Genomic DNA, 25181 nt, shown 5'->3' with positions numbered 1-25181 from the left:
GGGAGGGCCTCATCCCACTTAAGCTGGGCCCGGAGGTTTCCACCTGCTGGGGCTGGACCCAGCCCAGGCCTCCCGTATCAGTTAGAGGAAGACAGCTACTGGGGCAGAGGAAGACATTTATTTATATTTTTGGGATAGAAAGTAAATGAAAGATTTCTTATTTCTCTATTTTTAAAAGCTACAGAACTTTCATACAAATGAAATAAAACCTGTGATTCTGTGCAGAGACATGGATGGCCCCCCATTTTCACATCCCCCCCGTGGTTCTTCGTGTAACAGCGCGTTCCCCTGTTGAACCCAAACTAGTACGAATCTCTCCCTTCTCTGTGTCGCCTGAATATTTATTAACTCACTTAACACATTCCACCCTGTGTTCCAGGCCTTTAGAATTCAAGTCTTGTTTTCGGTCCCCTCTCCAGCACTAAATCTTTCCTTAATTCTAATAGTCATCAAGTCTTTGAACTGATATCTGACCGGGAACATTAAATCCCGTCGCTGCCGCAGGTCACCAGGGCAGATTTCAGCTCTGACTGATCATCTTTATCGCACTGCGTGAGGAAAATAGAGATTTCTGTGACACCTGCTGGCTTGCCAAATGGCATGCATCCATCCACTAATTTTTCTTTCTTTTTTTTTTTTTTTTGCTAGCAACATGATAGACTCTCAGGTTCCGTTATTCTGAGAAGACGACCCCTGTTCAGTTTCTGAGCATATCATTTGGGAGCCTATTGTTTCTCTGCCCAGGGGCCTGTCCCGTGCGTGTGAGTTGCCTGGGCCACCTCATGCCACTTACAGGCTTCTCCTCTGTGGCGGGCGCAGTCACGCACGTGCCCCCCAGTCCACACGCCACGCCTGCGTCCATGTTAAGCTGCTGTATTACGGTGGATTTAGTAACAGACTTCTCTTTCTTCAGTTATCTTTTTTTTTTTTCCTGGTGGTTTTCCGCGGAAACTGCTGAGAGCTCGCAAAGCCAGCCTCACCCAGGAGCAGTTTCTTATTTGTCACAGGCACCCCTCCAGCAAGGAATTGCATCATCATTATCTCATGACTGAAAAAAATCTGCTTTGATTTAAATGCGTTTCTTTTCTCCTCTTTGAAGCTTAAGAGCACTTCAGTGGTTCCCGAGTCCCACCCCACTGATGATGTGACAATGTCATTATGGCTACAGCTCAGAAGAGGATCTCTGAAAGAGAACCTCAACTCACTACCCAGCACTCTTTTCCTCTGATCTAGAGACTTCTTTGAAGTCAGTGGGAAGCCTTCAGCGTAAGGAGAGGAAGGCTAATCCGGCCCTAAAAAGGGGCTTCTCCGACAGGCAGTTTCCTCTCTGCCTTCCTGAGGCTGTGTAGGCTGTTTGTAAGTGTTTCCCTGCTCCTGGCAGTTTTGATATCATGTAACTAGTTCTCTATTATATTTTGTGGCTGAATATTTTGGATATTTATAGTAAGTGTTTCTGATCACGTTTAATGTAGCTTCTAGATATAGAACAAACAAAAAAACAACTTCCCCAATTATTTAACTGCATATCTTATTAAAAATGCTTGTAAACCTACTTAAAAAATGGTTTTATTGAGGAATAACTGATATGCAATCAACGGTTCATGTTCAAAGTGTGCTATTTGGTGCACTTCGACATACGTGTCTGTTACTGAAACCATCACTGCAGTCAAGATCATAAACCTATCCACCACCTCCAAGTGTTTCCAAATGCCTCTTTGAAATCTCTCTCCCGGTCTCCTTTCTCAGGCACTTCAGCATCCTCAGGCAACCACTGATCTATTAAAGAATTTTTTGAAAATTAGGACTTTATGTCTTTAGAGCAGCTTTAGGTCCACAGCAGAGCCGAGGGGCAGGTTGAGAGATTTCTCACGTAGCCCTGCCCCTACACATGCGCAGCCTCCTCCACTATCACCGTCCCCGCCAGAGTGGTCCACGACGTCCCACCATCACGCAAGGGCCACAGTTTCCATTGTGGTTCACTCTTGGTGTTGGTACACTGGTCTACTTTCTGTCATTATAATTTAGCTTGCACTTTCTAGAATTTTAAATAAATAGAATCATGAAGCGCGTGCTCTTTTAGTCTGGCTTCTTTCCTTAGTGGGATTCCTGGAGGTTCATCCACAGAATTACACGTGCTCCTCTGTCTTCTGGTTCATAGACCATGTATGGATAGACCACAATTTGTTTATCCATCTCTGCGTTGATGGACAACACGGAAATACAAAAATCATCAGAGACTACTGTGAATAATTATATGCCAACAAAGTGGACCATGGTTGTCATAATATGCAAGATAAAATTTAAAAAAAGAGACGTTCTCTATCCCATGTCAGCGCAAAACGCGGAAGGCTACTACCCTCCGATGTGCGTTCTCTGGCTTCCCTTTCAGACTTGGGGGAGAGTTGGTTCCTGCTTTGTCTCCTTTGCATCCACGGGAGCCTCCAGGACCCCCACCCGCAGTCTGCAGGATGCTCCGTGCACCGCGGGGACCAAGCGTGCGGCGGTAGCTGCTGTGTGTAGCCGCGGAGTGGCGGTTCTCCATCTCTGTCACGTCACCTGTCTCTGGTCCAATGGCATCATTGTCCCCAAACACACTGACGTTCACAGGGCCGTCTGAGGTGCCCGAAATCATCTCTATAGAGTGCGTGGCTTACATCACAGTTGGTGGGGATGGAAGGTCTCCCCCACCTGCCACTCAGCCACTTGGCTGCAGGGAGCATCACGGAGCCTCGTGGGGAGGGCTGGTCACTCCTCTGTGCGAAGGACGGTCAGTGTCATCCCAAGGAAGGGACACCCATCACCTCGGCCCTGGGGACTTTCTGACCCCCTTACAGGAATAGGGATGAGCAGTCCTTCCCTCAGGGACTGGCCGTTCGCTCCCAGTGAAAAGATACCACAGCTGTGCCCAGTGTCCTGATGTAGGACCCCAAGCCAGCCGGGTAAATTATCTGGCTTTATTCATGACATGTGAATATTCTGATTCCCAGACGAAGCTGAGTTACAGGGCACTGTGTCCCAGATCTTTGCATTTTGTGGAAAATGACATCGGGATGCTAAGTTTAATTTTTGCCAAATAAGCACGTTAGTAAAAACCTACTATCTCGTATTCTGTCCTAAAAAGGAAAAGCCTAAAATTGCTGCATAAAAAAGATGTCACTGAATGGAATGGATGTAGCTTTGTGATTGTCGTTTTCTGCCGTGCGCTGAGGCTGGGTGGAAGCCCCGGCCCCGGCCCCGGGTCCTGAGTTTGGGAACCACGGCTCTGTGAAGCTCGCTCACTTAACTGAGGCACCCTTGAAGGTCGTCTATTTCAGCAGCTGGGGGACCCCTCGCCCCTCCCCTTCCCTCTGCCTGCGCACATCTTTACAGCACATTTGAGCAACCATTTATTGTCTTGGATTGTCCTGTAATGGTTTCATAGGTGGGTATCTTGTCCCTTCCAGCCAGACTGTAATGCTGGGTGAAGTGATAGTACTGAGTAACTAATTATTTGAATTTACTTCTATGATCCACACTGATACACTGTTTAGAGGACTGTAGGCTGTTCATACAGGGGTGTGTGTGTGTGTGTGTGTGTGTGTGTGTGTGTATGAAGTCAGCTGGAGTCCTCTATTTAGGTTCCTAAGTGAAACGTGCACATTTTTGAAGAATTACATGAGCCTTGTGATGAGAAACCAGCCTCTGGAGTTTTCTTCATCTTCCTCTCTGTTTCCTGTGAAGCTGGAGGGATGGACCCCCTATTACGTGGCCTGAATTTGAGCCTCTTTGCAGCCCCTCCTCTCCTCATTTCTGACGATTCAGTAATAACGTAGGATGTAGCGGGAGGTTGAGATTCTCCCACAAAGTATCAGAATTGTTTTTCATTTTAATATTTTTTTTATTTTAAAAAAATCATTAAATGTTCCTTAGAATGACAGCTGAGTGTCCATATTTAAGACTTCCTGATTGCTCTAGCAGTTTAGGGAAAAAAATAAAATAAAAATGAGCCCACAAGGAAAATTTAAGTGGAAGAGATTAAAATTCAGAATTGTAGACTTTCTTTTTTCATTTGAATAAATACTCAACTTTTTGCTGTAAATTTTATGTGCCAGCCCTAGTTACCCTATATCCGACAGTCTTTGAAAAAGTACTTAATTTCTTCCTTGAAAATACATGAACAGTTTTATTTTTTGGAAGATAAACCCTTTTGGATCAGCACAGCTTCCCCCCCGCCCCCCCCCCACACTTTTATCCTCTACTTTTGGCTACGACCCAAACACACACACACACCATCTGCCTTGCAAGCGAATAATTCAGTTTGGGCACAGGCGGGCGGGGAATATGAGTGAGTGAAACGGGTACGTGGCAGAACATCGTTATCCTTGGGGTAAGTTAAACTGCTGCTGCTCAGGACAGCACGTGGCTGACGGGTGCTGCGGGCTCAGGACTATTCAGGCCCTTACCTTTTCCTGGCTTCTCGTTGTTCTCCTGAGTGAGTTTTCAGATTCGTATTTATTTAGTCCTTGGCTAAAGTTCAGTCAGGTTTCCTTACCCCACATGCAGCTCTTTGATCACTTCATGGTTTTGGGATTGGCTTCTCTTCCTCCGATCGTATACTTCTGTAGCGACTTACAGGAGTATGTGATTAATGTCTGCTTAATCTTTTGAGGAGGGAGGACCAATATGACCGCCTCCCTTCAAGGTGTAGGTAATGTAACTTCATTGCTATTAACGCGAAGTGCTGTCAAAGAGATGATGGGTGTGCCTAAGAAAGCAGACATCGCTGACAAATAATCTCAGAAAAGAAATAGGAAGACCCCCCCCCTCACAAGACACACTATAAATGAGAGTGTTATTATATTTCATTAAAATGTTTAAGTTTTAGTAAGACCTCAGACCCGTGGTATTTTCTTGTCTGAGTTTCTCCTGATTAATTAATTCTTTCAACAAATCTTGGGGAGGGACTACCAAGTGTTGGAAGGAGTGGGTCATGGCAAGTAACACCGAGAAAGACTACCTATGTGAGACTGATGTTCTGATGCACCCTGATGAACTAACTTATGTTTTAGAAAAGCTTGTCATGTGAGTGTACCGAACTTGATAGAAAAGACTCGACTATGTATTGCAGCCTTACTAGTAAAAGAACCAGAATGAACAATTCAGGATTGGATTCTTAGGGGAACCCTGTGCAAGGGGAGGTGGTGAAACACCCCTTTTCTAGGCTTGGCCTCTGAGCAGTAGCAGGTAGACATCGTGGTGCAAAAAGCTGGCAGAGCTGCTAAGAAAAAGGTGCATGAACGAGGGGGGACTGTCAGGACTGCTTCTGGAAGGTACTGTGATTGTGTTCTCCCAAACTTTCTCAGAAAGCAGAAAAGTGCATTCTCTAAGAAAAAGGTTTTACTCAAAATAATATCTGAAAAAAAAAATCTTTGATTAAGCCAATTTTGGAATTTTGAAGATGGGGTAGTATTACAGGCAGAGCTGGTTACAAGCAAGAAGGCAGAGTTTGGGGGCCCCCCTCCCCATCTGCTGTGCACCCCTTTCTCCACCCTGCGGTTCCTGTTACACTGTCCATGGTGGGGTCCATTCCGAAGACCCGGGATTAACAAGGGCTTTGCTATTTGTCACTCATGTGCAAAAGAGCCACCTTGCTAAGCCTGTTTCCTCATCTACAAAAGAAAGATAAGAATCCTAACCTCAGAAAGCAGAGGCGAAGATTAAATATAACACATGAAAGTGCTTTGAAACAGTTAATAACAAGAATGAGCATGCTAATGACCTTAAGGAATTGGAACAAAATGCTGAGAAACACAGGAACTCTACGTGGAAAGCCTGCCCAATGGCATGGCCGAGTGGTGGATCCGTGTGTGGGTCGGTGTTTCCGCCAGACGGTGCCTAAAATCACACTGTGTCTGGGGCTTTGTGTTCTGCCTGCAGAAGCCGTACCAAGCCCGACTTCTCCGACCCCCAGGTACTCACTCTTGCCAGGCTGGTCCCAGAGGGAACTTTGTAAGGGACATACTTCCTGTAGATGTGACCGACTCGGGAACACGGGACGTCAAACATCTCTCCTCCGCACATCCAGACCTAGAGGGGAAATTAGCAGTGTAATAAAAGAGAGCAGCGCATTTCATACAAAACCCCCAAATATGCAGTAAGACTCATCCGAAAGCCTTAAAATCTCTTAATGTCTCTAAGTCAATGATTTCTACTTATTATCAATAGCTAACCAAGAAAAAAACCCCACATTTTGTAAAACCTAGATTGATGAAAGTATAGAACCAAAAAATTAGTTCAGTAGACCTAATTTCCATAGACAGCAGGTTGACTTTTTAAAATTCTAGTGGAATTTGATCACAACTATTGCATTAAACTGCGTTTAATGCTTAGACATTGTATTTCTGTAGATATTTGTTTTGACAATCTCCTGAAATCACTGGAAGAAAAAACATGGGAATTTGTGTCAATTAAAAAGTTAAAGTGTAAAAAATGGAATTTCTAAAATAGGGGAATGCATTAAGGAACTCAGGTATATCCATACTTTAAGTCACATCTAGTTTCTGAAACGTTTGATAAATTTCACCTTAAAAATCAGAGTTTCAGTCTGATTTCTCCCTACCCCTGATCTTTTCTTAGGTACGGAAAATAATTGGTTAGCTATGTGGACTCAAGAAGTGTTAAACTCAGGGTATCTGTAAAGATTCTGTACTTACATAGGGTAACAAAAATTAATTGGTTATATTTTACCATGACTACCCACTCAGTCACACAAAATCATAGTTTCATATAAGAGGCTACTTATTATAAAAGCACTAATTATCAAAACATAAATGCAGGCTTCATATATGCCACATTTTTACCTATTTTCATTGCAAGAAGAAGATTGAAAAAGAGTTAGATGCTGTAATAGTTTTATGTGTCAACTTGGCTGCACCACAGTATCCAGATAGTTGGTCAAATGTGATTCCGGATATTTCCGTGAGGGTGGTTTTTTTTGATGAGATTAACATTTAAATTGGTGGATGTTGAGTAAAGCAGTTTCTATCCATCATGTGGGTGGACCTTATCCCGTCCGTTAAAGGTCCTAGTAGAACCAAGGCTGACCTTCCTCAAGCAAGAATGGGGTTTGACTTGGACGTAGACAGCAGTTCCTCCTCATGTCTTTGGCCTGCTGGTCTACCTTACAGATTTTGGATTTACTAAGCTTTCTCAATGGCACGGGGCAATTCCTTCAAATAAATCTCTCTCTCTGTATGTATCCTGTTGGTTCTGTTTCTCTGGAGCGCCCTGACGTATATACACAGCTACTTTTAAAGTGAAATATTGAAAGAGAGAAATGTTTATGTCTTAACTTGCATTTGCTTCCAACTTCCTTCACTAAGAGGAACGGCGCCCCAATGGGACTGGTGAACAGATGGCGATCAGGGTGAATGCGGCTCCAAGGAGGAGGCAACTGGATTATTAAAACAGAACTCAGCTGCTCTAAATGAGCTCAGGACTACTCGTGGCATCAGTTTCAACTTGGTTTGGGACCAAGACATCAGAAGTGTGCACAGACGAAAAGCTGGGAGGGGCAGTGGACTATAGCACCAACCTCTAGAAAGATCATGAGAGGCTGGAGCTATGTAGGATCAAACGTGAAAAGGTGAAATATAAGAACCTGTCCCCAGGCCTACGAAACTCAACGCATCCAGAGCAGGTAGGGTAGGAAAAGACTGAGCAGCACGCACACACCAGCCACGTCGCACGGAGAGTTTAGGGAGGGCAAGGCTTTCCCTGTCTGCCTGGAGTCTCACGCTGATTTCTGGGCAGATGCTTTGTATTCCCTCCTAAAGAGAATCACCAACGTGGGGAAGGGATGCAAAGTGGGTCTTAGCAAAAGCAATACGGAGAACTTGATCAGGCAGAATTCAGAGAAATATTTTCAAATACCTCAAGAACCTAACTTTTCGTAGTGATGTTCGTAGTAGGACCTCAAGGAGCTAGATTGAGGATTAATAGCAAAGAGACAGAGAGACACAGATTTCCACTCAGTGGAAGGAAGAGCTGTCGAATGGACAGATTGGTTAAAGAAGAAACGGGCTTCCTGTACCGCCAGGTGCATTGACATCTGTGGCAGGTGGCACTTCGGAGACCAGCGTATGGCTTTGGAGCGACCGCTGAGCTAGCTGGTATTTTAAGGTGACTCTGATCACAACAGCTGGCATTTGTGGATGTTTACTGTGCCCTTTGTCATTCAGTGCCCACAACTCAGGGACGGACTTTACCATTTCCCCAATTACACAGGTGGGAAAAAGGCAGACTAGGGGCTAGCTCGCCCAGAGCCGCACGCCCGGCCCCCTCCGGCAGAGAGGTGGCCCCAGCGGTCTCAGCCCAGAGCCCCGAGGGTCAGTAGTCTGCAGCGTCGGCAAGCTCTGCCTGTCAAGGGCCGGACAGTGAATACCACAGGCTTTGTGAGTCGCTTGTCCTCTCTTGCGACGATGCAGCCTCGCCGAGGGAAAAGCAGGGCTGCATCTCGGTACAGCTCTGTCTACCAGAGATGGCAGCGGGTCAAAGCGCGGAGGCGGTGCGGGACTAACCAGCTTCCAAGCTCACATCTTCCTGGCTCGCTGCCAGGCCGGGACTCCCAGCCCCTCTGGATTTGGAAGGGGCCGCACGGCTGTTTCTTGCCAGTGGAACGTGAAGGGAGGTGAGGTGCGTCACGACCTCTGGGCCACGGTCAGTAAGAGTGGACTTCTTTTTTCACCTTCTTTATGATTCCTTTTTCCCCCAGAGCCTGACCAATTGCAGAAGACCGGGAGGAGGCCTCCCAGGCCCTGGAAGACGGTGGAGTCACAAAACTGATGGGGCCCGAGCGGCTGGAAACCCAGTGGAGCTGAGCACACTGCTCCCTTCCCAGCTGGGCCCAGGTGTGGCGGGAGCAGCGGAGACGTGTGTCCGATGTGAAGGCACTGAGCTGGCCGTTGTTACGGCAGCTGGTCCATTCTCATGACCCTTTCCTTGTTTTGTTTTGTTTTCAGTCTCTCCTGACATTTTTACTCAGGTACGGTGAATTTTTTAAAAATCAATTCTGATTTTATCAAAAACATGTTTATCCCCAAATTTATCAACAGTTTAATCAGGTGTGCTGAATATTTCTGAGATCATTTCCTTTTATTATTGGTGCCTTTTAAAGAGATGCAATTTGAAAGTAATTAGCCAGCAGATGAAGGGGTGGGGGACGGGAGGGCAGAGAGCATTAGGGAGTCCTGTGCGGAATCCAGCGTCAGTTCTTCTTGGACAAAGGTGGGCAGGTGTCACGGCAAAGGGGCCTTCCTACCATCTGCGGCTGGAAGAGAAGGATTTGTTGGCACAGGCATTTACTTTGCGTGAAAAGGTGACCACACTGCTCTCATCACTAGGTGAGTTGACCAGTCTCTCCTGCAGGACTAGGGGATGGTGACAAAAGAGGACGAGGTAAGGGGCCAGGCCCTGGGGCAATGCCTTACAGTCTCTGGCTGTAATGCATTTTTTTGGATGCTGTGGTCTTGTAGAACACTTAGAAAGCAGACAGAAGCCGACTAAATCCTTCTTAGGAGAGAGTTTGCCAGGTAAGCACGACCATTGTAAAAAGTTAAATAGATCATCTTTGCCTTCTTGTCCAAGATCAGCAAGATAACCTGATAGACACACAACGATGAAACTCTAAATCTCTCCAGAAGGTCACTCTAACACAGTTTTAAAAGATTGGTGTGTAGCAAATGACCACAACCTTAGTGGCTTAAAACAACACACATTTATGATCTCACGGTTCTGTGGGTCAGAAGTCCATGTGGGCTCAGTGGGGCTCTCTGCCTAGAGTCGCATGAGGCTGAAGTCTGGGTGGCCGCTGGGCTGAGCGCTCACCTGGAGCGTCCGGGGAAGAGTCTGCCTTCGGGCTCATTTAGTCGCAGGCAGAATTCAGTCCCTTGCAGCTGTAGGGCTGGGACACTGTCTTGCTGTTAGAGATGCCCAGGGCTGCACCCAGAGCCCATGCTCAGTTCCTCGTCCCACGAACCCTCTGTCTTCGCCGTGGCTAAACCCCCTCACCGAGAACCCTTCTTAGGCTTTTAAGTCTCTTGGACTTCCCGCTGCCTGCTGGAGAATCTCCGTGCTCAGGTGGGTAGACTAGGCCCACCAGGATCACCACCCCAGCTTAAAGTGGACAGATTAGAAATTGCATTTGCCGAATCTCTTTGGCCCTGAAATGTGACATAATCATGGGCGTAAACGAAGGGAGAGGGGCCTCAGAATTCTGCCTACCACCATGACCGACGAATCCAAGTTTGTCTTCTATTGGTAACCTGCTCCTAATTGTTAAAATTCTTCCATCAGAAATGTTTCCTTTTTAATTTAATTTAATTAAATTGGGGGGGGGTGCTGGAGGTAATTAGGTCTATTTTAAAATTTCTCTTTAGAGGAGGTACTGGGGATTGCGCCAGGACCTCATACATGCTAAGCATGCCCTCTACCACTTGAGCTATGCCCCCCTCAAGGAATTTTTCTTTATAGCTAAGTCAAATTCAGGAAACTTCTGTCTCTAGATTTCTTAAAAATGCTAATGTCAATGTCAAATAAATTCTAGGATTCTATGGTTTTTATAAAAATGTTCTCCATATTGCCACAGTGATCACTTAGAAGCATGAATCCGAGCATCACGCCGCCACTGAAAACCCATCAGTGCTTTGCCCCTCCGCGAGGTGTCCGAAGCGCTGCATGGCCTGGCCTTCGCTTAATCGTCCCTCGGCCCCTTGCGCCTGTCTCCCCGCCAGCATCCCCATCTGGTCTATTTTGAATTCTCTAGAAAGCACCGGGTTCCCCTTTGCAGGGCTTGCTGCCAGAAATTGTTCTCTAAAGGCATTCTCCCCTCCCCGCTTTCCGGCCCCTTGCCTAGTATTCCCTGCTTATTTTCCGGATGTCAGCCTCACTGTCACCAGATTCATCAGGACTCCCGTTTTACACTCGCTCTCCGTCCCACACGTCTCTCGTCACACAATTCATTAATCAGGATCCTATATTCCTTCTGAAAGATGGGGTTTACATTTTAAAAAGACATTTCCTGGTGATGATGTTCTAAAAAAGAATCCATGGCGTTGTCATGCCTAAGTATCGAATTCTTGGAGAAACGTTCTAGATTTACAAATAACGTGTCTTCTTTTGGCAACATAAATATTTTCAAGCAATGTTATTTTACCCATGAGTGAGCACAATGCTTTTTTTTTTTTCCCATCGTGGAGTTCAAATTGACTGAATAATCCAATGCTTGCCTTATTTTTTAATCACTTTTCAACATCAGACACAAACCGGAATTTAGACACAGAGAATGTTAAATTGAATGGAATCACACCATTACAGCGGTCACACGGAGTACGAAATTAGTTTCAGGAAGAAATTGATTGTCAGGAGGATAATAAGGGAACATTATCAGGTACAAGACGAAGCATAATATACGGTGTGGAAACGTTGATCTAAATTTTCAGAAAAGAACTCATGAATGCCTTCAGCTCCGAAGCCTGCTGCCTCTCTCATCTCCTGCTCTTCTCCCCACTGCCCGCTCGCCCTCCCCCTCTCTGGTCCAGCAGTTCTGGGCACTTTCTGTTCCTCCAGCACAACCAGACACTCTCCCACCTTCGGCCGTTTGTGCTGGCTGGTCCTTCCATCTGGAATTCTCTTGCGGGACTCCCCAGGGCTGGCTCACTCATCCCTCTCACGTCTTAGCTCCAAATCCTCTGGCCCCAAACACCCTCTCGTCCTCACCACCAGCCCTCATCACTCCCCTCCCCACCCCCAGCTTCCTCTCTCACCGCCCTTCCCACCTTCTCACTCAGTCGACACCTCACTTACTCCTTATGATTTTTATTTGTCTGCCCCTCTCCCTCACCACGGCAAGGGTCTTCATGTCTTTTATTGAGGGGTGTATCTTAAGCACCTGGGACAGTGCCTGGCACATGGTTGGTGCCCTGTAAGTATCTGTTGAATGAATGAATGGTTCAACTATTGGCTTATTGATATAAAGTTAATTCCACACAACTGAGTTCTTTGAAAATAACCTAACATTTAGCTGCCATGAAAAGTAAAAATTGTTCCCTCCAGGGTACCCAGATACAAATTTCCGGGTAATAAGCTGCCTTGAGGTCACTTTTATTTGTAACTGGTTTACTATAAAGTAAAGAAATGGTTGACGTTAGAAGTACAGCACATTGTATATAAAGAAGTAATTAAATTTCTGGGTCTGGAAGATAATTTTCTAACTGTATGGTGTGACTTGGGTGGGTTAAGTTTGAAAAACTTCTTAAAACTAGATAATCAAGCATTTTACCATCTACCTAGAAATTAAAATATTAGTTGTTAACCTAAAAAATCTTAAGTGTGTAGATTGAAAACTCCTCTTCCAGGCTAGATGTAATAAAAACTGCTCCTTCTGGCCTGACTTGATCTAAAAAGGGTAACCCAGAAAGGTTCATGCTCACCATTGCTTCATTTTATTCTTAGAAACCTGGGTTTTGAGGTTATTCTTTGAGATCAGGAGGGAAAAAAGAGCAGTGTATTCTGACCCTTCCTGTCTCCCCTTTTCAATGTGTTGATCAGAATATAATAAAAGCAGAAACTGGAAAACGTATCCACGGTCTTTACTGAGGATAGGGTGGTTTTCAGTCCCAGGGGAAAAGCTCTTGTTTTTCCAAAAGCCATCTGCTTAAGATTTTTTTCAAAGTAAGAAATGCTCTGTTATGTCAGTATGAAAAAATCGTGCCCAAGCGATCTTGCATTTAATGAGCTTCAAGAGGTCTGGGTGGGGACGCACATCTTCCCAGTGTACGTTGTTCAGAAGAGCGCTGCTTTTAAGACGTGGTGTTCATGTTGACAGTAACACTAAAGCAGCCTTAGAAACAGTGATTGGGGAGGGGACTGGAACATCAAAACAGATACATCACTTTTTAGGGTATTTGAAACATTAACTCTTGGGGAGGAAAGAACGGATTTGAACATCTTCCGAGTGCTTCTTTAGGGAGACTACCACGGTTTAAGGACTTAATCCCTCGTTTTCCTTAACTCATCATTCTGCAGCTTAGAAGGGGCGGTGGGGGCAGCATTTGCTTTAACCTTATTTCTGTCTGCTCCAGAGTTTAGGTCTATTGTTTCGATTTCCTGGCTTCCCCATCTGCTAAAAATAAAGTTCTTTAAAAATGCTTTAGGCAGACGGAGAAGATGGTGGAGTAGAAGGACGCTCGCAGGTCACCCTCTCCCACAAATACACCAAGACCCACATCTACAGACCCACTCAGCCAACCAGAGCACCTGTGGAACTCCGACAGAACATCACTCTCTTCAAAAGATAAAGACGCCAAAAATCTGGTAGGAGAAAAGGAAAAAAGAAAGAACAAAAGGCAAAGCAGCGCAGGACGGGTCCCGCGGGGAGGGAGCGGCAAAGAAGGACTGGAGCTCACTCGCTGGGTCTCCCCTCTCCAACTGAGAGGCCAGCGGGACGGTGGGGGAGCCTCCGAGGCTCGGATCTGTACAGAGCAGCCCTTGACTAACAGAACTAAGTTAAACGGGCACAGAGCGTCCCCCTGACACCCAGCCTGAGACGCGGGCCGGCAGCGGCGGGCAGGGCCAGGCTGCACAAGCCGGGCGGAGGACGGAAGTGGCTGCACGGAGGCAGCCCCGGGGGAACGCAAGGGGCTGTGAGCGTGGCTGTGGGTGCACAGGGCAGAACAACCTGGGCCCTCCATAAAACAGCAAGGTTGATATGCTCTCAGGGGAAGGGTGCACACCCCCATCTCTGAAAACCCGCGGAAAGTTTTCGGGGGAAGAGAGGCGGGGCTCAGGCACAGCCACCATATCCTCCGCGCTGAGCACTCAGGCGGGGGCGGGGGCGAAACCTGCATCCGCACCGAAGGGCTTAGCAGCCTCAAAGGCCAGACGGAGACTGGCCTGCAGCCCGGGGCAGATAGGCTCCTTCCATCCTGGTCCCTCAGAGAACTTGCTCCACAAAGACAAACAAGGAGCTGGGTTCTGGCTCGGAGCAGGGACAGGGCTGTCCCTCGGTCTTCCCCGAGCCCACCCGCGGAGCGCCGACCAGGGTGGAGCGCGCAGCCGCACAGAGCAGCGGAGCTACCGGGGGGCGCAGGTAGAGCGAGAGCGGCCCCCCGCCCCCCGCCTTTCGGGCAGGAACACAGCCCCTGACCGAGGTGCTGGGAGGGGGCACGACCCGCCCTCCTACCCGGCCAGTCTGCAACATCTGACTGCGGCATCCGGAGGGGCAGCGACCTGCCCGCCCACAGCAGAGGAGAGCTACACCTGACCCAGAGTTAGGAGGAGGCGCGATCTGCTTGCCGACAGGTGCTGGGAGCAGCACAGAAGAGGGCGCCAATGGAGGGCCTCTGAAAACAGCAAGCTGAGCTTCCAAGACAGGACGAAGACAGAAAGACTTCACATTAAAAGCACACAGACTCCAGGAGAACACCGACAACCCCCCCCCCTTTTTTTTTTAAATCTGTTTTTACCTGTTCTATTTTCTGTTACTCTCTTAATCTTTACTTCTTAATTCATTTCTATTTCTCTTGGGTTTTGATGTCCTGCTATTGATTAGACACAGGTTTCAAATACATCTATTCATCCCCCCCACTTTTTTTGTAAAGGTTTCAAAAGTACGTCTCAACCCGATTAATACTCTGCTTCAACTCGCTCTTCTATTATTCATTATACACTGTTTTCAAACCCTCTTTCTCCCTTCTTTTAAAATTATTTCTCTCTCTCTTATTTTTTTTCTTTTTTTCCTAAGTTTTATTCCTAAATAGGCATCAGATAGATAAAATCCTTAAGGACCAAAATAAACAACTGATACTCCATAAACCACAGTGCCAAAGAGGTAGGAGCAAGATGAAGAAGCAGAAAAACTTTTCCCAATTAAAAGAACAAGAGAAATCCCCTGAAAGAAAGATCAATGAAATAGACTTCGATAGCCTACTAGATCAAGATTTCAAAAAAGGAGTGATTGAATTGCTGAAGGAATTAAAAGAGATAGTGTTTAGAGATATAAAATATGTCAAAAATGAAATTGAAGCTATAAAGAAGAGCCAAGTAGAATGGGTGAACTCATTGACAGAGATGAGGAATGATCTAATAGCTGTGCAAAGCCGACTAGATAATGCAGAGGAACGAATTAGTGATCTACAAGACAGGGCAATAGAAAGCACCCATTCAGAACTACAAGAGAAGCGAATAAAAAATAATGAAAATAGCATAAGGGGCCTATGGGATAACATAAAGCGTCCCAATCTTCGCATAATAGGGGTCCCAGAAGGAGAAGAAAGCTCAAAGGGGATTGAAAAGGTTTTTGAAGAAATCATGACTGAAAACTTCCCAAACTTAAAGAAGGAATCAGATATCCAAGTACAGGAAGCTCAGAGGGTCCCAAACAGGAAGAACCCAAATAGACCCACACCAAGACATATCATAATCAAGATGGCCAGAGTCAAGGATAAAGAAAGGATTCTAAAGGCAGCAAAAGAAAAGCAAAGAGTAAGTTACAAGGGAACCCCCATAAGGCTCTCAGCTGATTTCTCTACACAAACACTACAGGCCAGAAGGGAGTGGCAAGATATATTCAAAGCCCTGAATGAAAAAAAGATGCAGCCTAGGATCCTTTATCCAACAAGGCTATCCTTTAGGATAGAAGGAGAAATAAAGAGTTTCACAGACAAAAAAAAAAGCTTCAGGAGTTTAGCAACACTAAACCCATGCTAAAAGAAATATTGAAAGGGCTGTTCTAAATAGAAAAGCAGCAGGATGCTACAGAAATGAGAAACTCACAACTGGAAAGGTGATAACTCATGAATTACAAATAAAGTAAACATGAAATTATAAAAGAAGACATACAAATCACTGAGAGTGGGAGAGGGAGGCAGGGAAATATAGAATATCTTTTTCTATCTTTTTAAAATTTTTTTTAACAGTAGGATGGGTTTGAGATCATGTTACTATCAGTTTAATAAAAACAGTTATAGTAATGGGTTGATAGATTTACAAAAAAGGGTAACCACAAGCCAAAAATTTACAAAGGAGTCACAAAAATTAAATAAAATCCATGATAATACAAAGGAAAATTACCAAACCACAAAAGGAAGAAGAAAGGAACAAAGAGGATATACCAATTCAACTGCAAAGATAAGTTCAAAATGGCAATAAACACACATCTATCATTAATTACTGTAAATGTTAATGGACTAAATGCTCCAGTCAAAAGACATAGAGTGGCAGACTGGATAATAAAGCAAGAACCTTCAATATGCTGCATACAAGAGACCCACTTTAGGGAGAAGGACACATATAGATTGAGAGTGAAAGGATGGAAAAGGATATTCCATGCAAATGGAAAAGCCAAAAAAGCAGGTGTTGCAGTACTGATTTCAGACAAAATAGACTTTAAAACAAAGGCCATAGAGAAAGATAAAGAAGGACATTTTATAATGATTAAAGGAGTGATGCAAGATGAGGATATTACACTCGTTAATATATATGCACCCAATATAGGAGCACCTAAGTACATACAAGAATTACTAACAGAGATAAAGGGGGATATTGATGGGAATACAATCATAGTTGGAGATTTTAACACTGCGTTAACATCACTAGACAGATCTTCCAGACAGAAAATAAACAAGGCAACAGAGAAATTAAATACTACAATAGAAAAACTAGATTTGGTGGATATTTTCAGAGCATTACACCCCCCAAAAATAGGATATACATTCTTTTCAAGTGCACATGGAACATTTTCCAGGATCGATCATGTACTTGGGCACAAAAGAAACCTCAACAATTTTAAGAAGATAGAAATTATCTCAAGCATCTTTACTGACCACAATGCCATGAAACTGGAAATCAACAACAGAGAAACAAAGGAGAAAAAAAGGAAAGCATGGAGATTAAACAATATGTTATTGAAAAAACAATGGATCAATGAGGAAATCAAAGCTGAAATTAAAAAATACCTTGAGACAAATGATAATGAAAGCACAACCACTCAAAACCTATGGGACACAGCAAAGGCAGTGCTAAGAGGGAAGTTTATAGCGATACAGGCCTTCCTCAAAAAAGAAGAACAATCTCAAATAAACAATTTAACCCACCACCTGAATGAATTAGAAAAAGAAGAACAAAAAGCCCCAAAAAGCAGCAGAAGGAAGGAAATAATAAAGATCAGAGGGGAATTAAATACAATAGAGATTAACAAGACCATAGAAAAAGTCAACCAAACCAAAAGCTGGTTTTTTGAAAAAGTAAATAAAATCGACAAACCTCTGGCCAAACTCACAAAGAAGAAAAAAGGGAGAGCACAAATTAGCAAAATAAGAAAGGAAAATGGAGAAATTACAACAAACAAAATAGAAATACAGAATATCATATGAGAATATTATGAAAAACTATATGGAACCAAACTGGATAACCTAGAGGAGATGGACAAGTTTCTGGAAACATACTGTCCACCAAAACTGAATCAAGAAGAATCTGAACACTTGAACAATCGGATCACTAGAAAGGAAATAGAAATAGCAATTAAAAACCTCCCTACAAATAAAAGTCCAGGACCGGACGGCTTCACTGGGGAATTCTACCAAACATACAAAGAAGAACTCATACCAGTCCTTCTCAAACTCTTCCAGATGATTGAAAAGGAGGGAATACTCCCAAACTCATTCTATGAAGCCACCATCATCCTGATACCAAAACCAGGCAAAGACACTACAAAAAAAGAAAATTATAGGCCAGTATCACTGATGAACATAGACGCCAAAATCCTCACCAAAATTTTAGCAAACAGAATCCAACAACACATAAAAAAGATTATACATCATGACCAAGTGGGGTTCATCCCAGGGACACAAGGCTGGTTCAACATACGCAAATCAATCAGTGTAATACATCACATCAACAAGAGAAAGGACAAAAACCACATGATCATCTCAATCGATGCAGAAAAAGCATTTGATAAAATTCAACACCCATTTATGATAAAAACTCTCGCCAAAGTGGGTATAGAGGGAACATATCTCAACTTAATAAAAGCTATATATGACAAACCTACAGCCAGCATAGTACTCAATGGTGAAAAACTCAAAAGCTTCCCACTAAAATGTGGGACAAGACAAGGCTGCCCACTATCACCACTCCTATTCAACATAGTCCTGGAAGTCCTAGCTATAGCAGTCAGGCAAGAGAAAGAAATAAAAGGGATCCAAATTGGAAAAGAAGAGGTAAAAGTGTCATTATATGCTGATGACATGTTACTATATATAGAAAACCCTAAAAGGTCCACACAAAAGCTACTAGAGCTGATTGAAGAATTCAGCAAGGTAGCAGGTTACAAAATTAACGTTCAAAAATCAGTTGCATTTCTTTACACTAACGATAAATCAACAGAAGAAGAAAGTAAAGAAACAATCCCCTTTAAAACAGCACCCAAAGTAATAAAATATCTGGGAATAAATCTAACCAAGGAGGTGAAAGAATTATACACAGAAAACTATAAACCATTGATGAAGGAAATTAAAGAAGACTTTAAAAAATGGAAAGATATTCCATGCTCTTGGATTGGAAGAATCAATATTGTTAAAATGGTCACACTGCCCAAGGCAATCTACAGATTTAATGCAATCCCTATCCAATTACCCAGGACATATTTCACAGAACTAGAGCAAATCATAATAAAATTTATATGGAACCATCAAAGACCTAGAATTGCCAAAGCATTACTGAAGAGAAAGAAAGAGGCTGGAGGAATAACTCTCCCAGACTTCAGACAATACTATAGAGCTACAGTCATCAAGACAGCATGGTATTGGTACCAAAACAGACATATAGAACAATGGAACAGAATAGAGAGCCCAGAAATGAACCCACAAACTTTTGGTCAACTCATCTTTGACAAAGGAGGCAAGAATATACATTGGAATAAAGACAGTCTCTTCAGCAAATGGTGTTGGGAAAACCGGACAGCAGCATGTAAAACAATGAAGCTAGAACACTCCCTTACACCATATACAAAAATCAACTCAAAATGGATTAAAGACTTAAACATAAGACAAGATACAATAAACCTCCTAGAGGAAAACATAGGCAAAACATTATCTGACATACATTTAAAAAATTTTCTCCTAGAAGAAATAAAAGCAAGAATAAACAAATGGGACCTAATGAAACTTACAAGCTTCTGCACAGCAAAGGAAACCAGAAGTAAAACAAGAAGAAAACCTACGGAATGGGAGAAAATTTTTGCAAGTGAAACCGACAAAGGCTTGATCTCCAGGATATATAAGCAGCTCATACGACTCAATAAGAAAAAAACAAACAACCCCATCCAAAAATGGGCAGAAGACCTAAACAAGCAATTCTCCAAGGAAGACATACAAATGATCAAAAGGCACATGAAAAAATGCTCAATATCACTAATTATCAGAGAAATGCAAATCAAAACTACAATGAGGTATCACCTCACACCAGTCAGAATGGCCGTCATTCAAAAATCCACAAATGACAAATGCTGGAGAGGCTGTGGAGAAAGGGGAACCCTCCTACACTGCTGGTGGGAATGCAGTTTGGTGCAGCCACTATGGAAAACAGTGTGGAGATTCCTCAAAAGACTAGGAATAGACTTACCATATGACCCAGGAATCCCACTCCTGGGCTTGTATCCAGAAGGAAATCTACTTCAGGATGACACCTGCACCCCAATGTTCATAGCAGCACTATTTACAATAGCCAAAACATGGAAACAGCCTGAATGTCCATCAACAGGTGATTGGATAAAGAAGAAGTGGTATATTTATACAATGGAATACTACTCAGCCATAAAAACCGACAACATAATGCCATTTGCAGCAACATGGATGCTCCTGGAGAATGTCATTCTAAGTGAAGTAAGCCAGAAAGACAAAGAAAAATACCATATGAGATCGCTCATATGTGGAATCTAAAAAACAAAAACAAACAAACAAAAACAAAGCGTAAATACAGGACAGAAATAGACTCACAGACAGAGAATACAGACTTGTGGTTACTGGGGGGTGGAGGGTGGGAAAGGATAGCCTGGGATTTCAAAATTGTAGAATAGATAAACGAGGTTACACTGTATAGCACAGGGAAATATACACAAAATGTTATGATAACTCACAGAGAAAAAAATGTGACAATGAGTGTGTATATGTCCATGAATGACTGAAAAATTGTGCTGAACACTGGAATTTGACACAACATTGTAAAATGATTATAAATCAATAAAAAATGGTAAAAAAAAAATAAAAATGCTTTAGAATTGGCTTTCTGCAGTGGAATGACGTCTTTCCCCAAACATGTGCTTCTTCGTTGCCCAAAGCTTGGGCGGTCAGTCGCTCCATCTTCCCGGTGGCTGGGGTGGGGTGTGGCTGGGGGCAGACTCACTGAAGTCCTTCCTTGAGATTTCACAAAGTTGGGCTGAGCTGTGCGGTGGTGAAGCCAAGAGTGGAAGCCGGAGGGCTTCCCGCGGCCATTGTTGAGGGGTGGGGGAACATCCCAGGAGAGAGACCGAAGGCAGGTGCCCAGGGAAGGGCGGCCCCTGGGGCTCACTCACTTCCTTGACTTTCTCAGTTCATTTACTTGAGCACCCTGCCCAATCTCCCCTTTCCCCTAAGCTAGACTGAACTGGGTTTCTGTCTTCTCGTGAAAGGATCCACAGTAAAAAGCTCTGTCTCTGGACAGCAAGTGTGAGTGTGTAGGAGCGCCGAGCACCTCCGTCAAAAGCTTCTCATCTGATTCTGCTCAGAACATCACACCGGAAACCTTGGAGATGCCACGGGTTCTCTAGGCTTCAGCTGAGAAGGGATTACATTTGAGGAGGGGTAACATTCCGTGCGAAGAAATTCCAACAAAATTAAAAAGTGAGCACTCTTAAGATTCATAATGGCATTTACATATTTTTTATATTGAGGAGATGAGCTTTCATGCTACGGAATCGGGCCAAGAGCACTTGGGACTAGGTTTTGTGTTGGGCAGACTAGGACCCTCGTCCGAGGCTCATTCTCGTCTTCTGTAAAGCCGGGGTAAATAACGTGTCTGCTTGATAAGACGGCTGTAAGGACTCGGTTAGGTAAGACACGTAGCACCCTTACCTGGCACATAGTAGGTGCTCAGGGATGGTGGTCACATGCTGCTGTTTCCCTAGGGGACTGGTTCAGTCTCCTGGTGTGTCAGGGGCCACACGGGGTGGTGGCCGAGCGTCCACATGTTGCCCTGTGTGGGACGGGTCGGGCTTATGACATGTAAGTCTGTGGCTGTGTGCGGGGGGAGGTAGACTGTATTCTCACCTGTCACTCTCACACTCTGGAGAGAGGCAGGGAGTCCTGGGGTCACCTAACGCCAGCCGTGTGTGTTGTAGGATGCTGGCCTTGCTGTGGAGTGTAAAAATCAAGCCTTGTATGTCTCAGGTTAGTGCGTGTGTGTACCCCGGGCTCTGTATAGTATTATTGGGATTTGGGTGATGGAATTTGAGAATTGCATGGAGAGGTTGTTTTTTTCTTTTTTCTTTTTGATCACTTTCTATACACATCTCTTGGGCAGGGGTGCACGCAGGGCAAACTGACTTGCATTAGAGCGATTTGACTGTATTTCATTTTTCTCTGTTAGGGGACATGGCAACCAGAAAAAATACAAAAAATCTGAAAAAAAAATCTCAATATTAGAAAAAGACTTCAATAGGAAGTTAAATTGACCTTAACACAGGTATGGAATGCTGTGTAAATTGTTATGTCCTGCTCACTTCACAGCTACGTGAGCTGTACGCTTTTATAAATCTATAAAAGCTAAACTAAAACTAAATAGGGAATTAGGAAAATGCCATCGGACATAAAGGAGGTAACCACTGGAAGGAATTTAGATTTGCCCGCTAGGCTGCGATCCCACGGACATAAAATTTAACTTCAAAATGCTCTGTTTCACCTGAGGTACCTTTTGTTGGGTAATTGAAACGAATCTCAGACTGGCTTGTGAGGCATTTAGCAGCTGTTTCTGTTTATCTTTGAGTTTCTGGATGAGTTTAGAGTCATTTTAATATTTTCTTTGGAAGATCAATTCTGGGCATGTTGAATTAGAATGGTTATTTTTATGTCACTGAGGTTCAATATTGCAGGGGAAGAAACCCCCCAGGGAACAAATCCAGATACTTTCCTGGGCGTGTGAAGGTATATGATAAACCATAAAAAGGCGTCTGTCACATTTGAGACACAAAATGCAGCTACGCTTCGAGGTCCTTTGCAGGCTCAGAAGTGAGGAGAGGGTTTTAAATATAGCTGTCTCATAAAAGCAATGAGAAGGCACATAAAATATCTTAGAATCATCCTTGGCATAGAAAAGATTTCTAATGAGTACATTTTATAAGACTGACTTTATTCTAACAAAGCCATGTGTGCAAAGCATGATTAGGGGAGTTTACAGAGAGATGGCTTAAGGGGAAAGAGTACCCTTCCAAAATGAGATGGAGATGTACCCTTCTAGGGAGGCAAGTAAACTATTTCAGGGACATAAATTAAACACCTAGGAGGTTTTCGTATTCTCAGACAACTATGGAGAAAGTGGAAAACGCTTAGGAATTAAAACCGTATGAAAACTCTGCCAGTACGCTAGAGGCTGGCCTGGGGAACCAGGGATATGGAAATTAGCAATTGCGGGGCTTGGGGGACCGAGGGACCGGCTTGCGGTCATGGCCCCGGGAACCACCCCTTTTCTTTGGGACACTAGTGTATCATTATTTTGTGGTTTCTCCTGCAAATCTGTGGGTCCTGAAACACATGGAGCATTTGCTGCAAACAGTGCTGTGGGGATGGCTGGATGAGAGACCCCCAAGGCGGGAGAATAAGAAGACGAGGGTCCATAAACACTGCAGCCCATTCCCCCATCTTCTACTTTGAGTATAGATGCAAATATTTAAAAACCGTTATTTCCAATATAAGCATCTCTACCCTGGGGCTCCTACTTTGTAATATTGGCTGGTTGAACCCTTTTTAGGACTTACCAACAACGGAAATTATCTTTTTTATTTATTCATTTATTTATTCATGCTCAGTCTCTCCTCAGACTAAATTCCATGAGACAGAGAACGGGTCATTTCTGTGGATTATTACGTTCTCAGTGCCTGGCACACAGTAGGCTCTCAACACGTACTTCCTGAGTCTGTGAGCACAGCTGTGACTACTGTCTGCCTGTGAAACTAATACTGTAATTTTATTTTATAAGCACTTACATATACACTGTATGGCATAGGTTATACATGTAAACAAATATAAACAACAAAATTTTATCTTCCTTCTATTGATTTTGTGTGTATGTTTGTACCTTGTCGTTTCTCTTCACTCAACGAAAGTAGGTTTGGCTATGATCCCATGTTAGCGAAAAGACAACTGCTGCAGTCTTTTTAAAGGCCACCCTGGAGGCCACAGTGTGTATAAATAACGGTTAATTTAATCAGCCCCCTACGGTAGGTGGGGAGGTATTTGGTTTGTTTATTTGTTTATTTTACTGGTGGTGCTGGGGATCGATTCTTGTAAGTGAATGAAATGCAAGTGAGATGGGAGGTTTGGGGTGAACCCCTTGGAAGTGACTGTGTTTCAGGAATGTCGACTCAGGAATGACCTCTCCAGATACTTGGGAGCTTGAAGCGTTGGCGTTGTGCTGGATTAGGGGGGATGGTGGAGGTTTGCTGTATGGCTGGGTCACCTCTAGGCAGAGCGAGATCCTGAGGCTTCCACTGCTGAGCTCTGGCTTCCCTCTGCAGACAAACTGAGGGACTCAGCACGATTGATGGGTGTGTTTGGTGCCACCCTGAGACAGTGTCTATCAAAGCACATGCATTTATAAATTACTGTTGGTGTTTGTGTTTGCCAGTCCACAGCATGCTAGTGGAGGGGACAGTTCATATAACTGCTTGCTTTTTGGTTCTCACTGGAAGTGGAGATTTTTGGGAGTTGGAGATTCTAACTTGGATGTGTAATTAAAATTACTGAAAATGATGGGGGAAATATTTGATTGTACAGTAGGAAAGTAGGATGTGTGTTTTGAATAGAGGAACGTTATGAGGAATGGAATTGTGCTTTGTCAAGGGAGAAGAAAGTGATTTGGTCCCAGAGCTGGTTGTTTCTGGGTGGGAAAAAAAATAGGGGACAGACTAATGTGGATACAGAGAGTTGGGGAAGGTTGTGGAAAGGGACCCCAGAAGCATGGGTTCTGAGCACGGTCGGGCTGAGACTAAACGTGGGTGAATGGATTTTGTTACTGAAAGTGGGCTGGTGCAGGGCTAGGTTTGGTTTCTCCCTGTTCAGAGAATAAGTTTACCTGTAATGGCTTCTGATAACAGATTATGTGAAACTTTTTGGTATTCTTGACCAACTTCTTATCAGGTTCTAATTAAAGGTATTTTGACTTCAGCTAACTTTGGGAGGCTTCAGAGGGCCCCTGAGGCATTTCAGAGAAAAATATTAAACTAACTAGGATTGCTTGATTTGTTAAATTACATGGGAAGTACTGGCAGATGAGTGAGAAGCCGCCTCAGATTATACAGTACGGATAAATGTCATCGATGTAGACGTTCTAGAAATGATAGTTTCTGAATTTTAGGTATGTCCTGGCATAATGCTGTTGGTCAGGAATTCTAGTTGTTACCCTAAAATGCTGTCTGTTACAGCAACTTGATGAAGCTTCTTTGTCAAAAACATGGTAATCAGATTTTTCACCGTGCCTTTTTAAGTCTTCTGTCACTCATAGAGAGTTAAGCTGATGTTTTGCAAAACTGCTTCATCTTTAAGAAGATTCATAGAAAGGACTTTTTGACGGTACAGGTTTCTTTTAAATCATTCTGCTGAGCTGGGTAAGAGATTTAAAAAGTCTAATGAAAACTCTGATTTCATAAAACTGTTAGTAAAAATGATTACGTAGGGTTGACTAAACTCATGAATATGGTTGTAATTTTTTGGTTGTCAGTTTTGGTTGTCACTGGCTTTTAACTTAAGTTCTTTAATTGAACTGTTTACCAAATTTTTGTCTCCTTATTAATATTAAAAGTTACTGTTTTACTTCTAACCACACTGTTGACCCCAGTGCTTAGGAGAGAAAGAGAGTTCTCTAACGGAGCTGTCAGGTCTAACGAAGCACACGTATGA

General features: G+C 43.8%; 1 protein-coding gene and 1 long non-coding RNA gene across 5 annotated transcripts in view; one reads left to right on the top strand and one right to left on the bottom strand.

Moving 5' to 3' along the window:
• GALNTL6 (polypeptide N-acetylgalactosaminyltransferase like 6) overlaps positions 1-25181 on the bottom strand; it is an 803528-nt gene that overhangs the window by 49842 nt on the left and 728505 nt on the right. For all 4 annotated transcript variants that reach the window (XM_032470884.1, XM_032470880.1, XM_032470881.1 and 1 more), the window contains one exon: positions 5959-6066. In XM_032470884.1, the coding sequence (XP_032326775.1) occupies positions 5959-6066 (108 nt within the window). The remainder of the gene's footprint in view (positions 1-5958; positions 6067-25181) is intronic.
• On the top strand, positions 410-25181 carry LOC116660757. Its single transcript, XR_004316370.1, has 3 exons — positions 410-573; positions 9430-9435; positions 25171-25181. It is a non-coding gene; the product is annotated as an uncharacterized LOC116660757 (long non-coding RNA).

Source organism: Camelus ferus, chromosome 31, assembly GCF_009834535.1.
Source record: "Camelus ferus isolate YT-003-E chromosome 31, BCGSAC_Cfer_1.0, whole genome shotgun sequence".
In the NCBI taxonomy this organism is placed as follows: Eukaryota; Metazoa; Chordata; class Mammalia; order Artiodactyla; family Camelidae; genus Camelus; species Camelus ferus.
This window is presented reverse-complemented; position numbering and strand designations above follow the sequence as displayed.